The sequence below is a fragment of the Gracilinanus agilis genome, chromosome 4 (assembly GCF_016433145.1).
Source record: "Gracilinanus agilis isolate LMUSP501 chromosome 4, AgileGrace, whole genome shotgun sequence".
NCBI lineage: Eukaryota > Metazoa > Chordata > Mammalia > Didelphimorphia > Didelphidae > Gracilinanus > Gracilinanus agilis.
In genome coordinates this window covers 79,298,158-79,325,358 of record NC_058133.1, presented here as the reverse complement: position 1 = coordinate 79,325,358, position 27,201 = coordinate 79,298,158, and the positions used below count along the sequence as shown (strand labels likewise).

The 27,201-nt window shown below is 41.5% G+C and overlaps 1 protein-coding gene across 1 annotated transcript in view; it reads right to left on the bottom strand.

The window, feature by feature from the left end:
* LAMC2 (laminin subunit gamma 2) overlaps positions 1–27,201 on the bottom strand; it is an 89,871-nt gene that overhangs the window by 8,337 nt on the left and 54,333 nt on the right. The window contains 15 exon segments of the mRNA XM_044674901.1: positions 176–290; positions 976–1,125; positions 2,903–3,047; positions 5,065–5,214; positions 7,564–7,643; positions 9,308–9,513; positions 10,661–10,817; positions 11,262–11,407; positions 14,913–15,158; positions 17,415–17,597; positions 18,277–18,495; positions 21,430–21,542; positions 22,891–23,080; positions 24,087–24,209; positions 25,194–25,330. Coding sequence (XP_044530836.1) covers positions 176–290; positions 976–1,125; positions 2,903–3,047; positions 5,065–5,214; positions 7,564–7,643; positions 9,308–9,513; positions 10,661–10,817; positions 11,262–11,407; positions 14,913–15,158; positions 17,415–17,597; positions 18,277–18,495; positions 21,430–21,542; positions 22,891–23,080; positions 24,087–24,209; positions 25,194–25,330 — 2,360 coding nt within the window.

Here is a 27,201-nt window from a genome sequence, read left to right as displayed (position 1 = left end):
TTCTTAAGTTTGACTTTGGGCAAGTCACTTAACCTCATTTGTCCTTGCCCTTCAGTCTTAGAGTTGTTACTGAGGCAGAAAGTAAGGGGTTTGTTTTTTAAAGTATTTACCAATCTGTTTTACATCAATAAAATCATGGGTTCTAGTTTTTTAAAAATCGTTCATAAAGACTCACCCCTGAGGTTTTTTAAAATGCTCTCCACTTCATAAAAAGTAGCATTGCCCATGCTCAATGCCTCTTCAGCTCTGCTTTTAGCAAGATTGGCACGAGAAAGCAGCTGATCTGATTTCTGTAAATAGCCAAGAACAACCAAGATTAGAGCCCGTGGAACATCCACCCAGAAGCACATTCCTGCTCGCCAAAATTAACCCCGACACATTTCTCTCTCATGATAACAGAATGCCATGATTGACCTCGCAGGAACATGAGACCAGATGAAATCTCCCGCTCTTTGGGAAAGGACATAACATTGGATGACTCAAGGACACATCCCCGCGGCCAAAACAATCTCTGATCCAAGGTTTTGAAAACGTCATCCTGAAAATTATAATTTTCATCTCTCACTGCCTTTCGGAGATAGCACAGCAAATGGCTGGAACCCCAAAATAAAATAATAAAAGGTCCGAATGGTATCCCCAGATTTGAGCACTGACTCATTGGGTGCTTCTGGGTGACTAACATTATATTTGAAGCTCAGCCTGGATAGAAATAGGCTCGTTTCAGAATGCCTTTAGATAGAATCCAATGTGCCATATTTGTTCTGGATTTGGAATCGGAGGACCTGCTTTCACATCCTGACTGTTGTTGACTAGCTATGTCATCCTAGGCTCCCTGAGCCTCAGTTTTCTCATCTATAAAATGAGGATAAGAAATCAGATTTAAATGACCTATTAAACAGAGTTGTTTAGAAGACAGCCCTTGGTAACCCTCAGGGTGCTTTATAAATGTAAACTCTTCTCAGTGGTATGGGGTACCTGTCTCTCCTTCTCTCCATCTTGTAACAGCTGCTGTGTTTCCTCTTCCCAGTCTCCCAGGCGGTCTTGCAAGCGTTTGTACTCCGTTATATGTCTTGTTACCAGGCTTGACAGAGAGTCAGCTTCCTGCCTGATCCTCTTTGTTGCCACCTGAAATGACAGGGACATCAAGATGCCACAGGGAAAGAGGCAGCTAGGTAGGGTAGGGAGCCTAGCTGTGGAGGGGATAGAGAGAGCACAGCAAGACAGAAGTTCAGATTCAGCCTTTGCTATGTGACTCTGGGCAAGTCATTCAACTGATTTGTGCCTCAGTTTCTTCAACTGTAAAATGGGGATAATAACAGCATCTACTTCCAAGGGTTGTTGTGAGGACCAAGTGTGATAATATTTGTAAAGCTTTTATAATATATACATATACACAATATAGAATATATATGTATATAATATAATGACTACTGCTTTTTCCCTTTTTTCTCCTCCCCCCACCAAAAGGGCCAGCCTGCATGGCCCTGCCTTGACATCACTTCCTAGAAATCAAAGGACACAAAAAGCCCTGAAGAGTGAGCACCAGCCACCAAGGCAAAGAAAAGTGGCCTCCAAAGATATCTAACACATTTTTCATCTTCCTTGGGCTTACTCTTCATTAGAATGTGTGGCTGTGGGCAAAACCTCCAAGTATTTTGTTTGTTGGTTTTATGTCTGTCTTTGTGTCTTCTCTTAATCTAGTTCCATAGAGGACATGGAGGGAGAAAAGGGGTAGAGAAAGCAGCAGATGGATTAGGCAATGGGAACAGGGGCACAGAGAGGGATGGACTCAGACATTTTCTAAGTCAAACAAACGTTGAAAGCTATCTCCTAGGTCAAACAGAAGTAAGCCCCTTTCAGTCTGGACAGGAAAGAAATTCAGCCTTCACTAGTAATTAATTGGACACAGTTCCCAGTGGTCTCTGGGATCTGGGAAAAGGGCTACCCCTGGATCAGCCACTGTGAAATTACAATAACCCGTCTTGGCCCCAAGAAGAGATATGAGAAGCCAGGTGGAATCATGGGGGTGTAGAAGACTCCATTTAATGTCAGACTTTTCCCATGAGTGTGTTAGTTTTGCTGAACTGGTTGGCTTTTTAAAATTTTTTTTAATTCTTTGTTGAGATCTGGTTCTCTGAGAAAGAGAGAAGGGAAGGATGGATGGATAAAGAAATGGAGGTGATACTAAAAAAATTAGCCATGATTGCTTTTCTTTTTATTCCGAACATTTAGAACATCCTGATTTATTGTTGATTGATAGTCAAAATGCATTTTATTATTTATTTCAAATGTTTGTTGACTGTTGACTAACAGTAAAAGAAGTTTTGTTTTTGTTTTTCCAAAAGAATCATCTGCTATCTTCACAATTTGCCACCTCTAATAGACTAAGGTTGGAGCAACTAGGTAAAGCAATGGATAGAGCGCTGGGTCTGGAGTCGGAAAGACCTGACTTTAAAATCTATCCTCCAACACTTATTAGCTGTGTGACCCTGGGAAAGTCACTTAACCCTGTTTGTTTCAATTTCCTCATCTATAAAATGAGCTGGAGAAGGAAATGACAGACTACTGCAGTATCTTTGCCAAGAAAACCCCAAATGGGGTCACAAAGAGTTGAACGTGCCCGAAATGATGGAATGACAAAACAAACTGAGGTTATGTCAAGTGTCCCTCAGGATTTTGTTCCTCCTTAGGTAGGTAGAAAAAAGACAGAAGAAATGGAAAGTTGGAGACCTCTTCTTTTGACTTGAAGCTGGGATGAAGGAAGATTGGGGAAGGTCTTGGGGAATGCCTCCATTGACTGGAAGTGGGAATGGAACCCCCAGAAGCTTTCTGGTTAGCTTTTGCTGCCTGTGTGTATGTGCCTGCAGGTGTTCTGGTAAAGGTTAGCAGGAGACATCCTCACCTCAGATGCCTGGTGGGAGATTCCTGGGTGTTGAACCATGGAGTTCAGTAGGTGGAGGCTCTGCTGGTAAGCCTTTTCTGCCTCGTTGTCAGCTTGACCGGCCTCTCTCTCCAACTGTTGGGCCATGGATTTGGCTTCCTCAAATCTACAGAAAGAGACGATCTTGAGAATTTTACTCCTGTGGGAAATGTAGAATGCCTGGAAGCACTGCCAGGTGTTTAACCGTGTAAATACTTCAGCCAACAAATATTTATTCCATCACCAGGGAGTAAAAGGTCAGTGTGGTTCATACCACTCTACCATATGTGGTACAAATTGGGAGCCCAAAGATCTAAATTCAAGCAATGGTCCCACCACTTACTGGCTCTGTGGCACTACCTCTGAGTATTTTTTATCCATCTGTAAAATAGGCTGAGATGAGCATGACTTATCTTAGAAGGTTATTGTGAAGAGAATAAACATTCTCTTAGTATTTCTTTCTAGGTTTATTATTCTGGGTTTCTGGCTATTAATCTCCCTCATGTACTCTGTGTTCCAGCCAATCTTATCTACCTCTTTGTCCTTTATGCAGAACATTTGGTCTCCCAATTCTGTGCCCTTCCTCTCCCACCTCTCCTCTACCTCTTGGGATTCCTATCCCCTTTCAAAGCTCTGTTCAAGGGCATCTCCTTCCTATAAGATACTTTTCCTGATTCTCCATAGTTACTTCCTTGCCCTCTTCCCAGTAACTTTATATTGACTACATTTTTTTAAATTTACTGATCTGTGTATTGCATAATGCATCCTCCAAATAGAATGTAAACTCTTGGAGTTTAGAGAGTGTTTTCATTTTTGGTTTTTTGTATCTTCAGTGCCTAGCAGTAACTGTCACTTAGGATTATATAAAAGTTTGTGAATGTAAACTGAAGGTAGCTAGATAGGTACAGTGGATAGAGCCCTAGCTTTGGGGTAGGAAGAACTGAATTCAAATCCTGCCTCAGACACTTACCAGCTATGTGATGCTGGATAAATCATATACCTTTTCTTAGCCTCAGTTTCCTTTGAAGAGTACTAATTGTTGAGTCTTTTCCAGTCATTCCTGACTCTCTATGAAACCATTTGAGGACTTCTTGGCCAAGATACTGGAGTGCGTTGCTATTTCCTTTGCCATCTCTTTTTACAGATGAGGAAACTAAGGCAAACCGAGTTAGGTCTCTTGCCCAGGGTCACACAGAAAATAAGTGTCTGACTTGTACCAAAATATTTATAGCCACGCTCTTTGTGGTGGCAAAACAACTGGAAAATGAAAAGATGCCCTTCAATTGGGGAATGGCTGAACAAATTGTGGTATATGCTGGTGATGGAATACTATTGTGCTCAAAGGAATAATGAACTGGAAGAATTCCATGTGAACTGGAATGACCTCCAGGAATTGATGCAGAGTGAAAGGAACAGAACCAGGAGAACATTGTACACAGAGACTGATACACTGTGGTACAATCGAACATAATGGACTTCTCTACCAGCAGCAATGCAATAATTCAGGACAATTCTGAGGGAATTATGAGAAAGAATGCTATCCACATTCAGAGGAAGAACTGTGGGAGTAGAAACCCAGAAGAAAAACAACTGCCTGATCACATGGGTGGATGGGGATATAATTAGGGATATCAACTCAAAATTTAAAAAAAAATACCTAATGCAAATATTAATAATATGAAAATTGGTCTTGATCAATGACATGTGTAAGACCCAGTGTAATTGTGCATGGGCTATGGGAGGGGGTGGGAGGAGGAGAGAGAACATGAATCCTATAACCATGGAAAAATGTTATAAATTAATAAATTAAATAAAAATTTAAAAAAAGAAAAGAAAAAAGAAAATAAGTGTCTGAGACCAGATTTGAAATCAGGAAGATGGATCTTTCCCCCATTTCCCCAATACATATTTTAATGTTTCCCCAATACATCTAATAATAACACCTACATCACAGGGTTAATGTGAGGGTCAAATGAGGCAATATTTGTAAAGAGCTTCGCAAACTTTAAATGTTAGTTATTGCCTGTTATACTTTTATTATTATAACAACCAGAAAAGAATTAGACCCACTGGGTTCTCATAAGTTTTCCCAGCTTTTCTACCCACCTCATTGCCAGCAACCAATGTAGTAAATTCAAACTTACTTTCCCACAAGCCCTTGCACCACAGAGCTGTCCACACTGCTTCCTACCCCTCCTTCGGTCACAGCTTTGCGAACCAATTCTAAGGCTTGGTTAGAAAAATCTCTGGTTTCTCCCTCCAGTCGTTCCATATCATTAGCTGACTTCACATGACTGGAAGGTAAGAATGTGAAATCCCATTAGAGTTCTTACAGCAAAAATTAGGACACTTAACTCCTGCCTTTCCATCTTTCCTGAAAGTCAAAGGAAAGGGAAGGGTAGAAGTGACGTGTGTCCGGAAGACACATAGACAATGAATAACTGTCTCAGTAGATATATCAGAGCATCTTTTAAGTAACAGGATGTCCTGGAACAGAGCAATTAGATACATATCCCTCCCCAGAGTGCTGCCTAAAACAGATAAAAATGTAAAAAACTGAGAAATGTTTAATAAAGCAAATTTAACTATTTAAGTAATAACAAATAAATACATAATATATTTGTTATTATATGTGTAATATAATAAATATATAAGCAATATATATTTATCATGATATATTTAATATAATAAATATATAAATATTTAATATATAAATATAAACTTATGGATATATAAATATATAAATAAGTGACATACACCCAAACAACAAATAAATATATAGATGCATAAATTGATTCATTGATTAATTGATTAATAAATGAAGGTGGGAAATGTTTAATAAACTAAGTCAGTAGGCATCTGCAGGGAACTCTATATAAGGTTTAGTAGTCCTCATTTCTATTTGAATTTGACGTCCCTGGTCTGGAGAACTATCCTAGAACCATCTTGGCAGTATCTTTTTTTTTTTTTTAAATAATCGTTTGAGGCACTTTATTTTTATTTATTTATTTTAACCCTTAACTTCTGTGTATTGGCTCATAAGTGGAAGAGTGGTAAGGTATCTTAGATAAGGCAGTATCTTATTTTTGAATGAAACTATCTATTATTTGAAGACTTTTCATTATTCAGGAGGTGGCCCTAGGGAATATACTCAGTGCCTTCTCAATTATGGTGGAAACAGCCAGTTAGTATCCATCCAACATAGCCATGGAGAACCCACAGTCACCTTCGCACCACAATGAGTCGCCCCAGGAAAGCTCTGTGGAGGAAGGCTGGGCACCATTCCCAGTTGGGAGGACCTCCTGTAGGAGAACGTGGAAAAGAGGCTCCCAGAATGGGCAGGCATGGGCTACTTTGGAGGGAACACTGCCACCGGAGAGGTCATGGATCCATTTTAATATTTCATGGATCCATTTTAGTATTCTGAGTGAATCCTAGTGAGTTCCTGAGGCACAAAGCGGTGATGTCATACAGTCCAGCGCTCTATATACTATGTTTTGCCTCCTGAGTATAGCAGGTGCTTAATAAATGTTTGTTAAATGACCCAAAGCCCCAGCGGTGCTTCGGGGTGTGGGAATATTGATTTGGGGGGGGTCCTCTCTAGGGCGAGTGTTTCCCACAACTCAAGGCTCTTTTCCATACTAACAAAGCTTCTCAACAGATTTCTACCAGGCAATTTCTTTCTCCAGCTAATCCACCCCTAAACTGGGCCTGGCTCCAAAGAGAGAAACCTTTTGTCAACAGAATCATCGCAGATGTTCTTCCCTTCCTCCTCCCCCAAAGCTGAGGAAAGCCATCCAGAGCCCAGGAGATGGCTCTCCCCATCCAAGTCTAACTCCCCCCCTGAACTAATGGAGTTCCATGAGAGTTCAGCTGAGTTTACCACCTGTTGAGCATCACACTGAGAACAAATCTCAGAGGCAGCTGGATTTATGGTCAGAGGTAAGGAGGACCCTCAGAAGCTGCGAGAACATAAACATGTGTTTTACAGCCATCATTAGGCTCCTGCAGAGCTTGTCAGACTGAAGGCTTGGCCCCCAACCAGCCTGCTTGCTCACTACTTGTTGTTCCTTGTTCCTGGGCTGGGTTTGAATGGAGCATCCGAGTCCCCCGAGGCTACACAGAGTTCTTTCCCAAAGGCTCATTCGTTCCAGTTCCAGGTGGCCCGAGGAACCATGCCCTGCATGTATGTGGCCAACAAGCCATCCTCAGAACAGCTGGGGAAGAAATGTTCCCATTCCCAGTCTCTATCCGTATATCCTTACAGAAACCATCTGTGCCTCGTCCTGCTGCAGGGGTTCTTCATCTGGGGTCCAGGAACTCTTCAAAAACCACTTTCGTAACGATTTCAATTGAATTGGTTTCCTTTGTAATCCTATGTATTTTCATATATGCATTTAAAGACATTATTCTGAAATGGGGACCACTGACTTCTCTAAACTGTCAAAGGGGTCTAGGACCCAATATCTGGAGACCTCCATTTCTCTAAAAACGAAACCCATTCTGAGGCAAGAGGATAACGGTTAACCCTAGGACAAAGTCAACCAGAGCTCCCCTCCGTGGCCACGTCTCCAGCTGGGGGGAGTCAGGCTCCCCGGTAGCCTTGGCCTCCAGATTATTTAGAGCACCTAAATGTGACTCACCTGTCTGCTAGCTTCCAGGCCTCTTGGGCTAGTGTTTTAAAGCCGTTTGGTCCCTCGTACTGGTCTGAAGGCGGGATATTCTGGAGGAAAGAAGCATAGAGAGAAAGGTCCTGCATCCTGCCACTTAACCTTGGTACCGCAGAAGAGAGGAATCTGACCCTTCAGCATCACTCCTGTTGGTGCTTGTGGAAGGTGTCCTATACATCGCCATACTCCTCCCTGCCTCGGAGAATTTCGTTAATAGTCCTTCTGCTTTTCCTAAGGCAGCATCTGATCCTAGGTCCCCTGTCTCCCACCTCCCCGCCCCTGTATCCTTCCTTCACATTTAATAACATCATCAACAAATCCTATCCCTCCTGCTACTGAATGGGATTTCACCTCATTACAGCAAGGATCTGTGATTTTGTCCAGGTAGGGACTTCCTCTATCAACTCAGACTAGGACCACAACCCGTGTTGCTGTGGCTAAAAATGATAAGAGATAGAGAGATAGACATACAGAGAGAAAACAAGACAGACAAATAAATAGACAGAGATAGAGAGACAAATAGATTGATAGATGAGAAAGACAGACACACAGACCAACAGACAGAAAGAGTACAAAAAAAGAAAGACAGATAGATTGAGGGAGAGACAGACAGATAGATTGATAGAGGAGAGGGAGACAGACACACAGACCAACAGACAGATAGAGAGAAAGAGGCAGAAACAGAAAGACAGATAGATTGAGGGAGAGACGGACAAACAAATTGATAGATGAGAGAGACAGAGAGAGAGACAGAGAGAGAGACAGAGAGACAGAGTGATAGATGGTAGCATTTATACAGCACTTTAAGGTTTTCAAAATGTATTATGCATTATCTCACATGATTGTCACAATAACTTTTTATAACTAAGGAAACTGAGGCAAACAGAGAGTAAAAGATTGCTTGCCCAGGGTCAAATAATTATTAAGTATCTGAAGTTAGACTTGAACTCAGGTCTTTGTGACTATGCCACCTAGCCGCCTCCCCAAAGGTCATTCTCCTACAGCCAATCTAGTGATGAGTCTCTTCAAATTTAGCTAGACTGGTCCCCAAATGATAGACATCTCAGTTTACCAAATGCAACTGGATTCAAGGTTTTTCCAGCTTGTATATTCCTCTGGCAGTCTTTGAGAATCCAGGATCACCTCCCTGCCACAACGAGGCACATTAGGAGAGTTCTCTAGTGGAGGATTAATCTGGATTTACCCCTTGTAAAGAAAGGTCAGTAAAAGCACAAGACTCTGACCTCAGACACTTCCTAGCTGCATGACCCTGGGCAAGTCACTTAACTCCCATTGCCTACTCTTTATGGTTTTTCTGCCTTGGAACCAATACATAGTATTGATTCCAAGATGGAAGGTAAGGTTAAAAGAAAAAAAAAAGTACAAGACACACACACTCTGATTATTTCCAGGATTCCTCTAACCTCATTAGACCAATTCCTTGACGTAAGCAGAGTGAAGGGAGAAGAGACAAGAACCCAGAATAGGGATCGAAACAAGGTAGGTACAAAATGGTAGAGAACCCAGGGTCTGAAAGAGAATAAAAAACACAAAAGGCAGGACCAAGGGGTTCCAAGTTCAAGCCTGAGAAATGATGGGAGAACTCTGAGAGCAGAGAGAAGAGCTGGGGGGAAGAAGTGACAGTGAGAAGTGAAGCATGGAGGTAGCTGTCCTTCTGGGCTACTCCTCCTCAGCCCCAGAAGGCAGCTGCACGTACAGTGTTCCTCAGAGATGTTTTGCTTTCCTCCAAGCTCAGTCTCATCTTGGCAATCAGCCTCCGGGTGTCCTGGACTTGGCTCTGATACTGATTCCCCAGGGCCCGCATCCTGTCCGCAGTCATCTTGAGCTCATCCAGGCGGGACTGGTAGTTGGTCTCTTGGGCTCTTGCTTTGTCCAGGCGGAGCTTCAGGGACCTCCCTGAGCCTGGACAGATAGAAAGGGACAGAGTGAGTATTTCTTGGGTTGGTCATTATGGAATCCCTGGACTTCACAGAGGGCTAAAGAGAGAGAAACCATTAGGCTGGCTCAATTACAGAAACACAATTATCATTCAATTGTCCTGTTTGTTCCCATGCATTCTGGGTCAAGAAGACCTTAATGGTTAGCTCTTCAGTTTCCAAAGAGAATCATGGGATCATAGCTTCAAAAAAAGAATAGGCATTAAAGTCATCCAGTTTATCCTCCTCATTTTAGGCATGAGGAAACTGAGATTCATTGACATTACATAATTTGCCCATAATCAATCAACCAACAAGCCTTTATTAAGCCTCTACCAGGCAATATGGGAGACATAGATTATTTTTAAAAATTGGGGGCTGCTAGGTAGCAGAATGGATAAAGCAGTAGACCTGGAGTAGGAAGAACTTCTATTCAAATCTAGCCTCAGACACCAACTAGCTATGGTATCCTGGGCAAATCCCTTAATCCCAATTGGCTAGCTCTTGCCATTTTTTTTTCTTAGAAATGATACTAAGGCAGAAAGCAAAGGTTTAAAAAAAGAAAGAAAGTGGCACTTGAGTTACATCTTAAAGGAAGAGAGAGATTCTTTGGCGTAGAGATGGAGTGGGAGTACATTCCAGACCTGAGGGATGGCCAGAATTGGAAGATGGCAAGCCCTATGTGAGAAACAGAGATTGGGTCAGTTTGGCTGGACCACAGAAAGTGGGAAAGGGAGTAATGGGTTGGGACCAAATTGGGAAGAGCTTTACAAGCCAAACAGAGGGGTTATAGATGATGCTAGAGTAAACAGGGAGCCATTATAGTTTATTGAGTAGAGGAGTGACACGGTCAGATCTATACTTAAGTAAAAACATGTCATTAAAAACAAATAGGATGCAAATGGTAGAGCTGAGATTTGGACCTAGATCCTCTGGTTCTAAATCCAGGCTGTTTTCCACCATTGGTACCTTCAAGGATAAAAAGAGGGTTTGCTAGAGTCTTGAGTCTCAGAGCGAGCAAAGTTGGTCTGTAGAGATACTGATCCTAGCAGAGGGACTCCATGGCATGTAACTCTTCCCCACAGAGGTCCTTCCTTCCCTTTTCTGTCAGAAGGGAAGCTGTTCTTCATTACCTTCAGAGATCTGAGCTTCTCTCAGAATGTCCTGAAGGGTCCCCTCTGCTTCCTTGAGCCTGCCTTCCAGTTCTGCATTGGGTAGTGACCCACCACCAGCCTGCACCTTCAGAACAAGAGCCTCCACACTCTGCAGCTGCTGCATGTACTGTTCCAACTGAAACCAGCATAGGAGATAGAGTCAGAACCCTGGGGGAAACCAAGATTTCCTAGCCACTGAAATATTTTTGCCCAGAGATCAGTTTGTTCTACATTTGAGGTTCCTTTGGGACCCTGAAGAACAAATATTTACATTCTTCTCAGAATTTCGGAGAGACTTCTGGAGAGCATTTGTGTTATGGCTTCTCAAGTTAATTTACATTTTATTGATTTATATTCTAAATACATTTCTTAAAAAATACAGATACAAAAAGGTCTGTAAGACCTTAAAAACCATTTCATTAACACAACTAATCAAGTCTCCAAAAAAAGCTCCAGCCGCTCCCCCCACACCATCTCTTCTCCATCTATCCCTAGAGCTCTTATAATTCTCCTGGCAACACTTGTGGATTTGGAAACAGAAAATATTCTGGATAACAGACGGCATTGGAAAAGAGCTTACCTGAACTCTCACTTGGTTGTAGCAGGTTGGACAGGTGGTCAGTGCTGAGTGATCACAATGGATGCCCCCAAATCCTGGCTTGCAGATGCAGCTCCCATCACTTCGACACCCCTGAGGCTCAGATCCCACGGAGTTGCAATTGCATGCTAGGGAAAATAAAGGGATAATGTAGGGGAGAACTTAAATCAAGTTAATATCAGAGGGAAAAGAGGGGTGATCAAGATATGAATGCTGTCAGGTCACCAGTGCTAAGAACTCCTGGCCCTTTCTGGTCCAGTTTCTCCTCTCTGCTTGTCATCACAAGTCTACTTCTTGACTTCCAAGAAGATGCATAGACTAAATCCCTGCAACGGTCTATCCTTCCATCTCTTCTTGCCTGACCTGGACCATTTTCTCTTTTTCCCATTATGCTATTTTCCTTGGTGATATCAACAGCTTCCATGGATTCTATTATCATCTTCTTGTGGATCATCTCCAACTGCCTATTGAATGAATGGGATGTCCTACAGACAACTTAACCTCAACATGTCCAAATCTGGACCCATTATCTACTTCCCTCTTTCTAACTATCCTATAATTGCTAAGGACACCCCTATTCCCCAGTCACTCAGACTCACAACCCAAGTGTCACACTCAACTCCTCACTCTCCTTCGACTCCCTCCCACCACCACCATTTCTAATCTGTTGTGAAGCTCTGCCAAGTCTACCTTTATAGCATCTCTCATTATACCTCCTCTCCTGACACTGCCACAACTCTGGTGAAGTCTCTCACCACCTCATAACTACCCTACAGCAATAGCCTGCTAATTGGCCTCTCTGCCACAAGTTTCTCCCCAGTCCAGTTCAGCTTCCACTCAGCTATCAAACTGATTTTCCTAAATGTACACCTGACCATGACACACTCTCTTATCTGATAAATTCCAGTGGCTCCCTATTACCTCCAAGATCCAGTAAAAAAATTCTCTGACTTTTAAGCCCTTATTACCTGGCCCCTTCCTAACTTTCAAGTTTCCTTACACTTACTCCTCTCTGTAGTCTATAATCCAGAAACATTGGCCTCCTGGCTCTTCTCTGCACAAAGATACTCCATCTCCCAGCTCCATATGCATTTTCACTGGCTGTCCTCTATGCCTGAAAATCATGAACTCCTTACCTCAATCTCCTGGCTTTTCTGCCTTCCTTCAAGCTTTAGCTCAAAGCTCACCTTCTTCAAGAAGCCTTTCCTGTCCCACCCTTTAAAAAAAACTCTTACCTTCTCTCTTAGAATGTGTACTATTTTTACAAGGATTAGGTAATGGGGTGAAGATTTGCTTAGGGTCACACAGCTAGGAAGTGTCTGAGGCTAGATTTGAACCCAGGACCTCCTGGCTCTAAATCTACTGAGCCACCTTGCCACCTGCCCCACTTTTAATACTAGAACCTTTATTTAGTTGACTATGTCTAATTTATCCTGCATATATTTGGGGCATATATAGTTATTGGCATGCCATCTCCCCATCAGATTGTGAGCACCTTGAGGGCAGACACTGTGGTTTTGCCTTTCTTTGTACAAAGCAGCTTAAAAAGAACCAGAGCTTATCATTGTGCCTGGCACATAGTAAACTAAGGCTTGTTGACTGACTGGCTTCATCCAAATGCTTATTAAATTATATACCTGTTAGATAAATAGTCTTCATGCCAAAAGATGTTGGTCTGGCACAGAGACAGCAGAACAATTTCTGTCCCGTGAATTCCAATGTCCACTTTCAGAACAACTGCAATATCCCTTTCAAATAGTGACTGGGCTCAGTTTGAGAGAGAAAGCCAAATTATAACCCAGGTAAAAAGGAGTATGTATGGAAAATGGCAAAGAGAAGTTGAACACAGGCATTGTTGAAGGAGTTCTCGCATTCCTAAAACTTCATCTGAATGCCTTGAGTTTGGGCAAGAAACAGCTGATCCAGGGGATCCCCAAAAGATTCATTTTCATTGGCAGTAGTTTAGGGTACCCACTCGGGTCTCTGGTTATCCTCCATCACAGGTTCTAGGGTTTATTCCAATTCTCTCATTATAAAAATAAGGAAATTGGAGAGGAGAGATGCTAAGGGATTCATCTAAAGTCACATAGATGGCAAATGTCAGAAGATCTCCGGCTTGGCTCCCAATGTCTCCAGTCCTGAAGACTCTTGACACATCCAGGATTCTTTGAAAGGAGTTAGGGATTCTGACCAATCCAGAAGTCCAAGAACCACTCAGTTCTTGGATAACTCACCGGAATCCTTGGGACCTAGTTACAATCCAGGGCTAGTCTGGATACTCTAGGCCAGAGAGGGAAAAAAATGCCAAGACCCCAATCTGAGCATCGAACTTGTTAGGAGTCCTACCACTGGCATGTAACAATGGTCTTTTGAAAGGAGAATGAGGCAGGCAGGTGGTACAGTGGTTAGAGCGCCGGGCCTGGAGTCAAGAAGACCTGAGTTTGACTCTGGCCTAAGACGTTTACTAGATATGTGACCCTGGACAAGACCCTCCTCCTAACACTTACTGATTGTTAGTCATTTAATCTCCTGAGCCTCAGTTTCCTCATTTGTAAGGATGTTGGACTGGATGGTTTCTAAGGTTCTCTCTAACTTTAAATCTATCATCCTATGAAGAATGATACATAATAATTCCTTTCATCTGAAATAATAACTTGCTTTTATATAAGAGCCTTAAAGGTTTACAAAGCCCTTATCTTTCAACAGTCCTGTGAGTCAGGGAGTATCCAAAACAGTGGCATGGGATTAGACTTAGGAATCCTTTAAGATACTTGACTCAAAAGCAGAATCTCTCTAAGGGAAGCTTTGAGAGCCACTCATTCCACACCCCAGTTGCACTGACTTCCCATGAGGGTCTCTTAAACCACCTTATTCTATATGCCTCGTCCCCCTTTTAGCTTTAGTTTGGACTGCTTTATTCTTAAACCATTTGTGACTCTCCCCCAACAGGTTTGGCAGCCACTTTGTTTTACCTGCCTCCGGTTTAAACATAAGCCATGGCCCCTTTTTATCTTCTCTTCCCCTTAGGAATGTAAACTGGCTTCCTCAGGCTTCTCACCCAGTTTTAACCCATTCAAGACCCTGTAACTCTTCACTAGAAGCTCTACTCTGCCTCAGCCCTCTTAGAGGATTCCTAATTTGTAAACATTTACCGAACGCTTATTGTGTGCTGGAAATTTTGCTGAGCTCTGAGAAGGATACAAAGAAAGTTAATTTTAAAAATAGTCCCTGCCCTTAAGCAGCTTTCCTTCTAATGGGGGAGGCAGCATGTAAAAATCTCGGTTGATTCAAGATAGATTCAGAGCAGATGGATGGACATCTCAGCGGAAAAGCTGTGATGGGGGTGAGGAGTGGGAAAAGATGTCCTACAGAAGTAAGATTTGAGTGATGCTACAAAGAATTCCACCTGGGGCTTTTTACTCTGGAAGAGGTTCCAGTCTTTTTAAAATTGGAATTGGTCAAGGGGACTAGAGTGACCACTTTGGGCACTCCATGTCCATTCGAGCATCTTCTCTCCCCTGAATGCTTTCACACCCTGGCACTTGCATTCACACACACACACACACACACACACACACACACACACACACACACACACACACACACTCCAATCCTCCAGAGTCGCATTCCTACCTCGACACTTGTCCGCTGGATTGGTAGCCAGAGGATTCCCAAAGAAGCCCTCTCTGCATCGGTCACAATGGAAGCCGGCTGTGTTGTAAGTGCATTTCAAACATTCCCCTGTCAGATGATCACAGTTCCCAGATGAACTGGGGTCAATATTGTTGTTGCACTGACAAGGCTGGCAGGGTCTTACGGGGCCATTTTCACCAAAGGGGTCTCCAAAGTAGCCATCAGCGCACAGCTCACAGCGAGCACCTGGGAAGGTATAGATGAGCAAAGATTACTATTAGAAAGATTAAAGCCAGAGTCTTAAACTAAGGGGAAAAACTAAGGTGAGTTGTGTTATTCCAAGGATGTGAGCTCTTACTCTGTCTGACACAAAAGCTTCCTCCATGGGAAGATGCCACAGGTCACAGTCGAGCTGTTGGGTTCAAGAATAAATCAAAGATTCCAGAGCACGGCATCCACAGTGTGGTATAGTGGGTATTGGGGTCAGAGGACCAGATTTTGAAGCCTAGCTCTGCAGTTTACTACATGGTTACTTTGAACAAGCCACTTAACTTTTTGGGGTCTTAGTTTCCTCTTCTGTAAAATGAAGAGGTTGGACTAAATGATGGCGCCACAGTGCCTGGAAGTCAGGAAGACTCCTCTTCCCAAAGTCAAATCTGGCTCAGACACCTATTAGCTATGTGAGTCTGGGCAAGTCACTTAACCCTGTTTGCCTCAGTTTCCTTATTTGTAAAATGACCTGGAGAAGGAAATGGCCAACCACTCTAGTATCTTTGTTAAGAAAACCCCAAAACAGGGTTAGAACATGACTGAAAAACAAAGTCCCTTCCACCTCTCAAAATGTGATCCTGTGTCCCAAACTATTTGTTTTCCTACCAGATAACTAACTCTTTAGTTTTTAAGAATCAGTATGATCCATACTACTAACCCCAAGGGACTCAAGGTATTAATTCCCCCTTTCCCAGTATTAGGGAGAGAGCATGGTATAGTCATAAGGATGCTGAACTTGAGAGTCATGGAACCTGAAAAATTCATGGTGAGTATGAGCAGAGAAAATGGGTTGGTCGTATGTCAAGACCAAGGGATGACAGGTAGATGGCTGGAGTGTTCCACTGGTTGCCTTGCAATGTTGAGAGAAAGCAAGGAAAGCATGGGGCAAACTTTGGGGAAGACATAGATGAGGATCTCACAGGATGGCCTAGTAGGAATATGTCATGATTTGTGATCTTCCTAGTTGGAGGCAACTACCAAATCCATTTAAGACTTGAGAGTATGTCTAGTGCAAATATCAATAATATGGAAATAGGTCTTGATCAATGATACATGTAAAACCCAATGGAATTGTTCATTGACTACAGGAAGGAGGGGAGGGAAAGAACATGAATTAAGTAACCATGGAAAAATATTCTAAATCAATCAATTAAAAAAATTTTAAAAATAAAATAAAATTTAAAATTAAAATTAAAAAATATATATTTGAGAGTATGACTTAGGAAGATAATATGGTACAATGACAAGGGAAGCTAGATGCCACAGTGGCTAGAGTGACAGTCCTAGAGTCAGGAGAATCTGAGTTCAAATTTGATCTCAGTCACTTGTTAGCTTGTGACCCAGGGCAAGTCATTCAACCTTATTGACCTCAGTTTTCTTATCTGTTAAAAAAAAAAAAGCTGGAGAAGGAAATGGCAAACCACTCCAGTATCTTTGCCCAAAAAAACCCCAAATGGGGTTATAAAGACTCAGACATGCCTGAAACCATTAAACAAGGACAAATGGTTTAATGGAGAATACTGAACATTCCTGATGAACCTGGTGTCATGGCACCCACGTTCAAATCTTGACTCTTCCATTTATTACCTGTATGACACATTTTAAGTGATAAATCACTTCACCCCTACCTCTATTTTTTCATCTGTAGAAGTAAAGGGGTTAGACTAGATGACCTGTAAGCTCTCACCTACCTCTAAATTTGATACTATGCTCTCTCTTTGGGAATGGAAATAGACAAATATCCTGATTTTTAGAAAAAAAGCAAGGGCATTGAGTTTCCTGTCATTTGAGATCTTCAAGTGGAGGCTGGTCAGCCAATTCTCAAGGATGCTGTAGATATGACTCAAGTTTTGTATACAAGTTGGATTAGAGAACTTTGACTTTCTTAACAATCTTCTCTGTAAAATGAGGATTTAGAAGTTGGAAGAGACATTAAAGATAATTTCGTCTAACCCCTTCATTTTTACAGATGAGAACACGGACACCTAGAGATAATGTTGCATGGAGAATAAGTCACCAAGTTGGAATTTGAACCCAGGGCCTTTGCCTCTAGATCCAATACTCTTTTCAATTTCATTTGTCTCTAACTCGCCAGTGTTGGATGAAAAAAAAATGGAATTAGAAGTTACACAAGTCTGTAAAGTCCTTAGAAACTGGTGTTGCTGATACCGTCCATCTCGTTTTTATCAGAGCAGAAATCAGCTAGGCTACCAGGGCAGTATTTGTCATTACCAGTGATCCCTTGGGGGCAGTTATTGCAGACAACCTCCTCTGTCTCTGGCATCACAGAGCAGCTGAAGCCATTTTGACAAGGGCATGGCTTACAGCTGCGGGGGTCCTGAGGATCATTATAGAAACCAATGGGGCAGTCAGCACATTCGATGTCTGGGTTTTCATCGCCTGAATAACAATCTCCTGCAAAGCCCAAGAAAAAGGACAGAGAAATGAACAAAAGTACATATTAAATCAACTGAAAAGACTTTTCAGTAACCTGGATGCTTCCTGGCAATCAGAACCCCCTAGGACAAAGCCCTGCATCCCACCACCCACCTCCAACCCTTCCCCAAACTCTTGTCGAGGGAATAAAGTCTTCCGCCCCAGCTCCAAACCCTGTGGCCTCACCTTACCATTAAAATTCCAGGTGGAAATGGACCCATCCTTAACCCAAATCTAGGACCCTCCCCACTGTTCTGCACAGCCTGAAACCATTTGTTATAACTTGCCACATTCAACTAGGACCCAGATCCTCTTTGGTTTTTCTGTAAAATTCCTGCAATCTGACACCAACCTCCACCCAACTGAACCATGACAACCATATCCTGCAGCTTGGCATCTCTCTCAAAATCTGTAGAATTTCCATAATTGGATGGGAACTGGTGGAATGTTTCTTCCACTATTTAATTTCATTCTTTTTCTGCCAACTGAACTCAATATCAGGCATAATTCTACCCTCTACTCCCCTACCCCCAAATTACTCTCATAGACACACACACACATACTTGTAGTATTATCCATATATGCCCAGATGGTTATGGATCTATATAGCCTTTGATCACTTATGCCACCCTTACAAGGTTGGCTCAGTTTCTCTCACCAGTATCCGGGTCACAGGCTCCTCCACCTTGACAGTTACATGGGATACAACTTCCGAAAGACCCAAGTTTGGCAGAATCTCTTTTGTATCCAGGGGCACAATCCTGGCAGAATTGTCCCTTGTACCCAGGAGGACATACACATTTTTCAACCCAGGATGCTGGGGCCCCAGAGATGGGACGAGCCGAAATCAGGGTCACATTATCAATGTACCCTGTACCTGAAATACCAAGAATTCAGTCAAAAAAAGAAGTAACAGGTAGAAGGACACCAACATAAGGACAAAGGTTAGGTCTAGCGCTGGATTTTCTTTTCTGTTGTTCCAGACCAGAAATGACTACCAGCCAAAGTCATGAAATCGAACACTATAAATTATAATGGCCAAGTTTAACCAAAGAGAAGAATTGAGAAAATATATCTTCCTTACTGTGAAAAGGTGGAAGATTTATGAGTATTGAATATTGGACATGCACATATGCTACATGCCACAAACATACATATATACACATATATAACACATCATATATACTTATATGAAATGAGACAGTATTTTTAAAGCACTTTACAAATATCAAAGCATCATATAAATGCTAGCAATTATTTGCCATTATTATGTCATCAGAATTGACTGGTTTTCCTGAACTGCTTTTTCTCCTCTCTTTGTTACAAGGCATGGGCCAGCTGGGAGTGAAGTTGGCAGGGATATGTTTGAAAATGAAAATTGATATAAAAATAAAAATATTAATAACAGTTTTAAAAAGAAATAACTGCTATTATTTTTTTCTCTATTACATCAGAATAGTTCCCTTAGGAAAGGAAGATAATGGTCCAAAAAACTAAAAATCATTGCTTTGTCATTGCCTCATTCAATAGCCATTTGTCCATCACTAATCAGAGATTTAAATTTTAGAATAATAAGCACAGATGTCACACTGAAGTCATGAGGTTGGATGAAAACACCAAGAAAGAATATAAATGGGAAAAGAAGGCTAAGGGCAAAGCCTTAGGAAATGCTTACATTTAAGGGAGTATAGGAGGAAGAAGAGTATTTAAGGAGGAAGAAGAGAGTAAGAGGAGGGAGAAGAGAGAAAACAATGTATTCGATCATGAGAATCGAATGAAAAGACAATGTGAGGCTCCTGAGGTGTCAAGGTCTGGGAAAATTATTTTGGATTTAATCCTTGCTGACTTTGGAGAGAACAGTTTAGGCATATCAGTGGGGATAGAATCCATTTTGCAAGGATCTGTGAAATGAGTGGATATGAAGTGAACTATTCTTTGTAGAACTTTAGCGGAAAAAGGAAGAAAAGAAACAGAATAGTAGTACAGGAGGCCAGAAAGTTGGAGGGCTTTTTTTTTAATTGGGAAAGACTTGAGCATGTTTATAGGCAGAGGAAAAAGAGCCAGTGGGAAGAATAAAGATGCCAAAGAGAAAAGGGGCGATGATTGATGCCATGAGAACCTGAAGAAGGCAAAAGGAAATTTGATTAAGGGCACAGGTAGGGTTTAGCTTTGAAAAAGAAGTCCTATCCTCTTCCCTCTGAGAAAAGAGCTAAGGAAGAAAGGAGAGGTGAGGAAACCCAGGTTTGGAAGTGGGATATCAGATGACCTCAAGATTCTGGATCAACAATGACACATGTAAAACCCAGTGGAATTGCACATTGGCTATGGGATGGGGGTGGGATGAGAAGAGAGAAAGAACATGAATCATGTAACCATGGAAAAATTTTCTTAATTAATCAATAAAATTAAAATTTAAAAAAGATTCTGGATCAAATAGCAGGCAGGTTCATCAGTTTTGAGAGAGAGAGGCATAGAGGAAAGGTAGAGAACTTGGGGACAATGAAAGGAAATTCCTCACCAGTTCTGTGAGAAATGAGATAAAGAGACTCAAAGTGATGAGTAAATGGACTGGTGAACAGCACTGAGGGTCAACTGAGCCTCTGGAGAAAAACTTGTTGGTAGACACAATCAACATGGCTTTTGTGATTTCTGCTTATTATAACAGACTGGAAAGGAAAATCTCCTTGAACAACAAAATGGAGTCTACTGAATTCAGAAAACAGTGTTGTATTGTGCCTAATTCTATACTAAAATGATTTAAATATTCATGGGAGATTCTAGAGAACTTCCAGTATGGAAACTAGTTCATATGACAAAAATAGTTAAATAAATTAGAGATCTAAAAAAGTGGGGACCAAAAGAAAAAGGTCATTTTATAATCCCATTCATTTATTCAGATGAGTTAAATTCAAAACTAAAGGTTTTTAAGAGTTTGAATGACCCTAAATGGCTCTCCAAATGTGGATAGGGTCTACGTGACCATTTATAAATACATATATATACCTCTCCAGAAATAGGTGTCAGAATATAAGTCAAAGAGCATAATATGATGGATAAAGCACTGGCCTTAAGAGTAAGGATAGTCCAGTGAATTATTATCACCTCAGACATTTTTGTCTAAAACCCAAAAAAGATAAAAATTCATCCTTCATCCTATTATGCTTTGATATGCTGGTGAAAAAGGAATAAATACTAACAAAAATGTGGCAATTTCACCAGAGTATAACTAGGTCTTCTCACCCTGGAAGATTTCTTTGCTCCTATAACCCTCTCCTCCCATTGGCAAGTTCCTCCTGGAACCTCCATTTGGAGCAATGGCCCAGACCAGTCATCTTTCCATTCTTCCTTGCTGACTTTGGTAGCAATACCACCTATCCATCTCCCCAACTTTTCAGATCCCTTTTATGTGTTGTCTTCCCCAATTTAAATGTAAGCTTCTTAAGGGAAGGGATTGGCTTTCTTTCTTTTCTTTTTTTTCCTCTTTCCTTTCCTTTCCTTCCCTTTCCTTTCCTTTTTTTCCTTTCTTTTCTTCTTTTCTTTTCTTTCTTGTATTTTGTATTTGAATTTCCAGTGCTTATTTCAGTTCCTGGTACATAGAAACTGCATAAATAAGCACTTGTTGACTTGACTAGGGTTTTTAAAATCTCCACTGAATAACAGATTAACACTTTTGGTGGTCGTAACTCTCCTTACTTGCATTTCAAGAAGGCCATAATGGGAACCAAAGGAACATCTATGTTGTAGGAACAATTTGGTGGCTAACATGGTGAAATTCCCCTGGAAATATTCCTCCAGGCCTCTAAGCACTTACTATAGTCTCCATACGTAGCTCTGATCCAAAGGGCTGTCAGGTTCCGTAATAACCTGCGGTACTCAAAGTAGCTCAGCTGAGGGTTCCATTTACTGCTTGGATGTTCATTCAATCTGTATATTTAAAAACCAAAAGCTTTAAAAATCCCATTCTCCCCAAATCCCTCTTGAGTATAAACCAGACCTTATAAACTTGGATAAGAGACTGATCAGTGTATTCCTAATATAAACTCTTGGAAAGATAAAAATGGGCTCTTAAAAATATTATTATGGGATGATTAGGTGGCACAGTGGATAGGGCACCAGGCATGGAATTGAGAGGACATGGGTTCAAATCTGACCTCAGATACTTTCTGGCAGTATGACCCCCCGGGCAAGTCACTAAACTCCATTTGCCTAGCTCTTGCCCTTCTGCTTACTAGAAAAGAAAATAAGGGTTTTTAAAAAATATTTTCATTGCTTGAACTAAGGTGAGGGTGGAATCCCCTTCACTAATAGTTTTTTCACATACAGAAGATTTGAGTCTTAGGACGATTGCTGTGTTCTTTTGTGCCCAGAACTCCTGCCTCAGACTACCCTCTTCACCCTCCATCACCACTGGTAGCTGCCACCTTAGTCACTAGCTATGGTTCCTCTCCTTCCTCAGATTTCTCATCTGGACACAACTCCTTATCCCTCTTCCCTCCTTCTTCCAGTTTATAATCAAACCAACTCTCTCAGTGTTCCTGGAAAGGATGTATCAACCTCTCCTAGGGGTCCATTCACCATCCCTTTGGTTTTCCAAAGTAAAATCTCTCTCCTCTGTGTTTATCTACTATTAGAATATAAGTTCTTGGAGGGCAAGGACAGTCTTTGCCTTTATTTTTTTATCCCCAAAGCTTTTTATAGTCCTTGGCACATAGTAAAACATTAATATGTGGTTTTTTTTATTGATTCATAGTCAATCAAGAGACATTTCTTAAGCTTTTTCAGCACTATGCTAAGTGCATTTAGTGATGGAGGAGGAATCATAGGCAGAGCCAAACTGGGGGGAAAAAAGGACGCTTTGTGGATACAAAGTCAAAAGAGTCCTAATTAGAAAGGGATTGACCACTAAGTGCCTTTGGATCAAAAAAGATCCTGACTCCCCCCTTGTTGTTGTTCAGTAGTTTTCATTCATGTCAGTCTTTTCGTGACTCCATTTGGGGTTTTCTTGGCAAAGATACTAGAATGGTTTGCCATTTCCTTCTCTGATTCATTTGACAGATAAGGAAACCGAGACAAACAGGTTTAAGTGACTTGCCCAGGGTCACACAGCTAGTAAATCTCTGAAGCTGGATTCAAACTCAGAAAGATGAATCTTCCTGACTTCAAGCCCAGCACCCTATCCACGGGGCCACCTAGTTGTCTTATTCCTCCCAGACAAGATGGTTAATGGTTCCTTGCCTCATGACCCAACTCAACCATGAATAAGACCACTCACTTGAATGTATATGTCTTGGTGATTCCACAAGGCAGCGTCTTCCCCAGTGGCATTAAGGGGGCTGTGACCCGAAGACCAGCTCCCTCAAGAATCACATCCTGGGCAGAGGGATGCCTCCCTCCTCGATCCACACGATAGTCAAAAGACAGAGTCTGCCCATAACTCACCTGTTGGTTCCCAAGAAATTTGGCTACAAAAGAAAATATTATGGAAAAAGGAAGAGAGGTTAGTGATAAAATGGCATAAGGAAACACCATATTTATATATTAAAAAAACACTTAAAAGAGATTAAAAAGATTTCACTGGTAGAGGGAACTTCAGGTGAGGGAACTGCTTCTACCAATGCAGATCAATACCGTTTCTGAAATTTGTACTCACACAAAGAACAATGAGAAAGTAAATGGTTTGCCCAAGGTTCCAAAGGCAGATAGGACTCAACCCAGGCTTCCTCATTCCAGGGCCAGCTCTTTCCCCCCTGAGCCATGCTTCTAATATATTGATCTAGATTGCTGCTGAAACACCACTAAATGCATGTAATTTCAGCCTCTTCACGGACAACTTGAACCCATCTCTACTTTTATAAAAATGGAGAGGAAGATGCCTGCCTCCTGCCTACATCACAGGCTTTTTGTGAAGTTCAAGCAAGATGACATATGCAAAAGCCCCTTATAAATGATAAAGTGCTAAAGAAGGGTAAGGTTGTGATCGTCATTAGTTCTAGAATTCCAATGCTGATTGTTCCCCTGTTAAGAAATAAGGTCACAGCAGTAGAATACTGAATGACTGGCTTTTCACATTTCCCCCCTTTAATTTGTCAACTTGCTTTTCATGTTTTATAAAAGTTTGCTACTCTTTTAAGAAATACAGTTCTTGTGGGAACAAAATCACAGAAGAAAAACAACTGCATGATCACATGGGTCGATGGGGATATGATTGGGGATGAAGACTCTAAAGGATCATCCTAGTGCAAATATCAATAATAGGGAAATAGGTCTTGATCAATGACACATGTAAAACCCAGTGGAATTGTGTGTCGGCTATGGGAGGGGGGTGGGAGGAGAGAAGGAAAAGAATATGAATCATGTAACCACGGAAAATTTTCTTAATTAATCAATAAAATAAAAATAAAATTTTTAAAAAGTATGCTTTTTGAGGACAAGGAAAAAAAAAAGAAAGAAATACAGTTCTTTACATACCAGGGGCTACAAAGTAGATGGGATCAGATCTCCTGGTTGTGCTAAAAATATCATGGTGGCGTTGAGACCATTGGAGTGGGGCAGGGCTTCTGTTTCTGTGGACAGCCTTCCAGCCATCGACATCTAGAAAACATGCAAATAAAAGATGGTTTACCAGGGATGCTTCTAACCATAATCAGAGCTGTAACTAGCATGGGGTGACTGGGATCTTCGGGGGGCAGCGATTGCTTCCTCCCTATACCCACTGCCTTACTTCAAGATCATATCAAGATTATATATTCATTTTATTTATACAATCAGAGCACTGGCTAGGCAAAATGATCCAGCTTTGATTATATCAGGCTAAGATCTCATAGGATCCTAAAACCACTTTTGAAAGATGTGTTAATGATCATGAGTTGGCTTGGGGGAATATAACTGGGGAAGATGGATATACAGATAGATTCTGATTAGTATAAATGATGAATCCCACAAAGCAGTCACACATCTTCAAGTGTCCACTCTTCAATGTTATAATTATGAAAATATAGTCACTGGTCCTAGCCTCGTGGGACTCTGCAGTGCAAATTTAAATAATGGGACCACTTCACAGGATTCATTATTTGCACTAATCAGAACCTAGTTGTATGGCAACTTTTTAATTATTTGTTTAAAAAACTAAAAGTTGGGGGGGGCATTAAAAAAACCCAGTGCAAATAAACTGTTCATCTGTGAATTCTTCCAAGGTATCAAGGTATTATTATCATTATTCAGTGTTCCGAAGAGAAAGTATATCAAGAGACAGCTTCGTGCCACACACTATCACCCAAGCAGAAGATTACATCCTGACATTGGGAAAAGCCACTTGCTTTTGAGGCAAAGGCTGTGAATTGAAGCGCTGGTTCTCTGTGTGATCTTGACAACTCATCTGTAAAATGGGGGAAGGAGCTTTGGACTAGATGGCCTATAAAGTTCATTTCTGCTCTGAATTGGTGATCTTTCCTAAGGAAGTGTGCTCCTGAAATGAGGCCTCTGCTCACTAGGGAGTTTTGGGGATCTGTGAATACACATTTCCTAAATAACCTAAAGCAAAAAACAAAACAAAACAAAAAAGAAAACAGTTTTTACCTCGATGGAAAGGAGACGTGATCTTATAGACACTGTAAACCCCAGAACTGGTGCAGGTGGCTGAATGCCCATAGCAGAAGCACTGGGTACATCCTTCGGGGTTGCCTTTGTCCAGATGATAGTAACCAGGCCGACACCTAGAGTGGTCATTTCAGAAATTGGCATCTTGTTACAGGGTGTCTTGCTCCATGTGGAGAATCAGATGACTGATTCGCCCTTCCTATCTTCCTTCACTCCCCCTCCCCAGGCCCTCAAAGTTCTTAGAGAAGGAATTTGTCCCCTTCAGCAAAGGCCTCTCCTCTTATACATACTCTTTCTGATTGGCAATGAAGGCCCCAAGAAATATGGCTTTTAGAGAAATTTCCTGTTTTCTCCTAGAGGGTGTCTCCCCAACTCTGGCAAAGCCAATCAGTAGAACGAGGTCAGGTTAACCTTAGTCACTGACCCAGCTTTAACATTTTAAATGTTCTCATCTACTTGATATGACTTGCCTTTTCCTTCCTTGAAGGTGTGAAGCAGGGACTGGAAATTTAAAAAGCAGAAGGGGAGGGTGGTGTGTAAAGGGAACCCCTTCCTCCCAGGAGAGTGAACTTTCTGCTCGTCCAAGCCAGTCCCTTAGCGACCCAGAACTAGGGGTGGTGGGTCCGGGTCAGAGAGACTTTGATCGATTCCTGAGATGTGGTAGACCAAGGCAGAGGGAAAGGACTTGAAGTGAAGAAGGAGGTCTATAAAAATGAGACTGTAGAGAAGGCTGGACCTGTTTTCTCTGGAGATTTTTGGCTGGCCATTCGGTGGCTAGGGCAGAAGATACTCTTGTGGGCTAGTAAGATTAGGGTGGCAGACTAGGAAATATTTTTTCTAATTCCTTCCCTCCTTATTTCTTTCTTATATATTAAAATTAAATTGTTAAAAAGTTACTATCATCCTCGTGACTTAAGGTTCACTTATTTTTATAAACGGTGACCACAATAATCTTTTTTAACTAATATTATATTTCCAAACAAATTTCTAAATATTACATTTAGCATATTACATATGGCATCATATTAATTTTTCAATATTACAGTGGGAAGAGTCTAAACTGGAATTAGATTCTTCAAAGGCGTGTGGAGTGGAGGAAGGAAATGAGCAAGAATTTCTCTGACATTCCAGCTTGTCATCATAACTTGGATGACCATCTCCCCCTTACTCTTAATAGTGGGCTCTAATTCCAGTGGCCACTATTCCCTAGCACAAACCTAGAACCTTAGAGGAGATTATGGTCAAAGTACAAACCCTAAATGCTTCTGAACTATAAAAAAGGCAGAAGGATGGATGCATGACCCCCAAGAAAGTGATGGGACAGCCCCTTCTTCCCTTTCCTCCTCTATCTCTACCTTTGAGCTGGAGAATTAACTAAGAGAGATGCAATAAGGTCAACAAACAAGATGGAAACCACACACACACACACACACACACACACACACATTCCCATGATAGGATCTCAACTTAAAAGGGGCAGATGTAGGCAGTCATATTTTTCCAGGTTTAAATTCAGAGGCATCATGGCATGGCAGATGGCTGGCTGTCCTTAGAGACAGCAAGACCTAGTTTCAAAATGTAACAGTGGGCAAAGCACTTAACCTCTCATTTGTCACAGGGAACTATGGTGGCCAGTCTATAGCAATGAAGGGAGTTTTTTTATGGATTTTCCCTTTGTTGATGAAATATGAGAAAGAGGTGGAGAGAGATGGAGAAAGACAGAAAGAGGAAGGAAGGAAGGAAGGAAGGAAGGAAGGAAGGAAGGAAGGAAGGAAGGAAGGAAGGAAGGAAGGAAGGAAGGAAGGAAAAGGGAAGAGAGAAAAGAGGGATAGAGAAAAAAGAAAAAGAGGAAGGAAGAGAGGGAGAGGGAGAATGACAGAAGGAAGGAAGGAAGGTGAAAAAGAAGAGAGAAATTAAAGAAGAAAGGAAGAGAATTAAACATTCACTACATGCCAAGCAAGAAAGCTGTAAGGAGACTTAGAGGTCA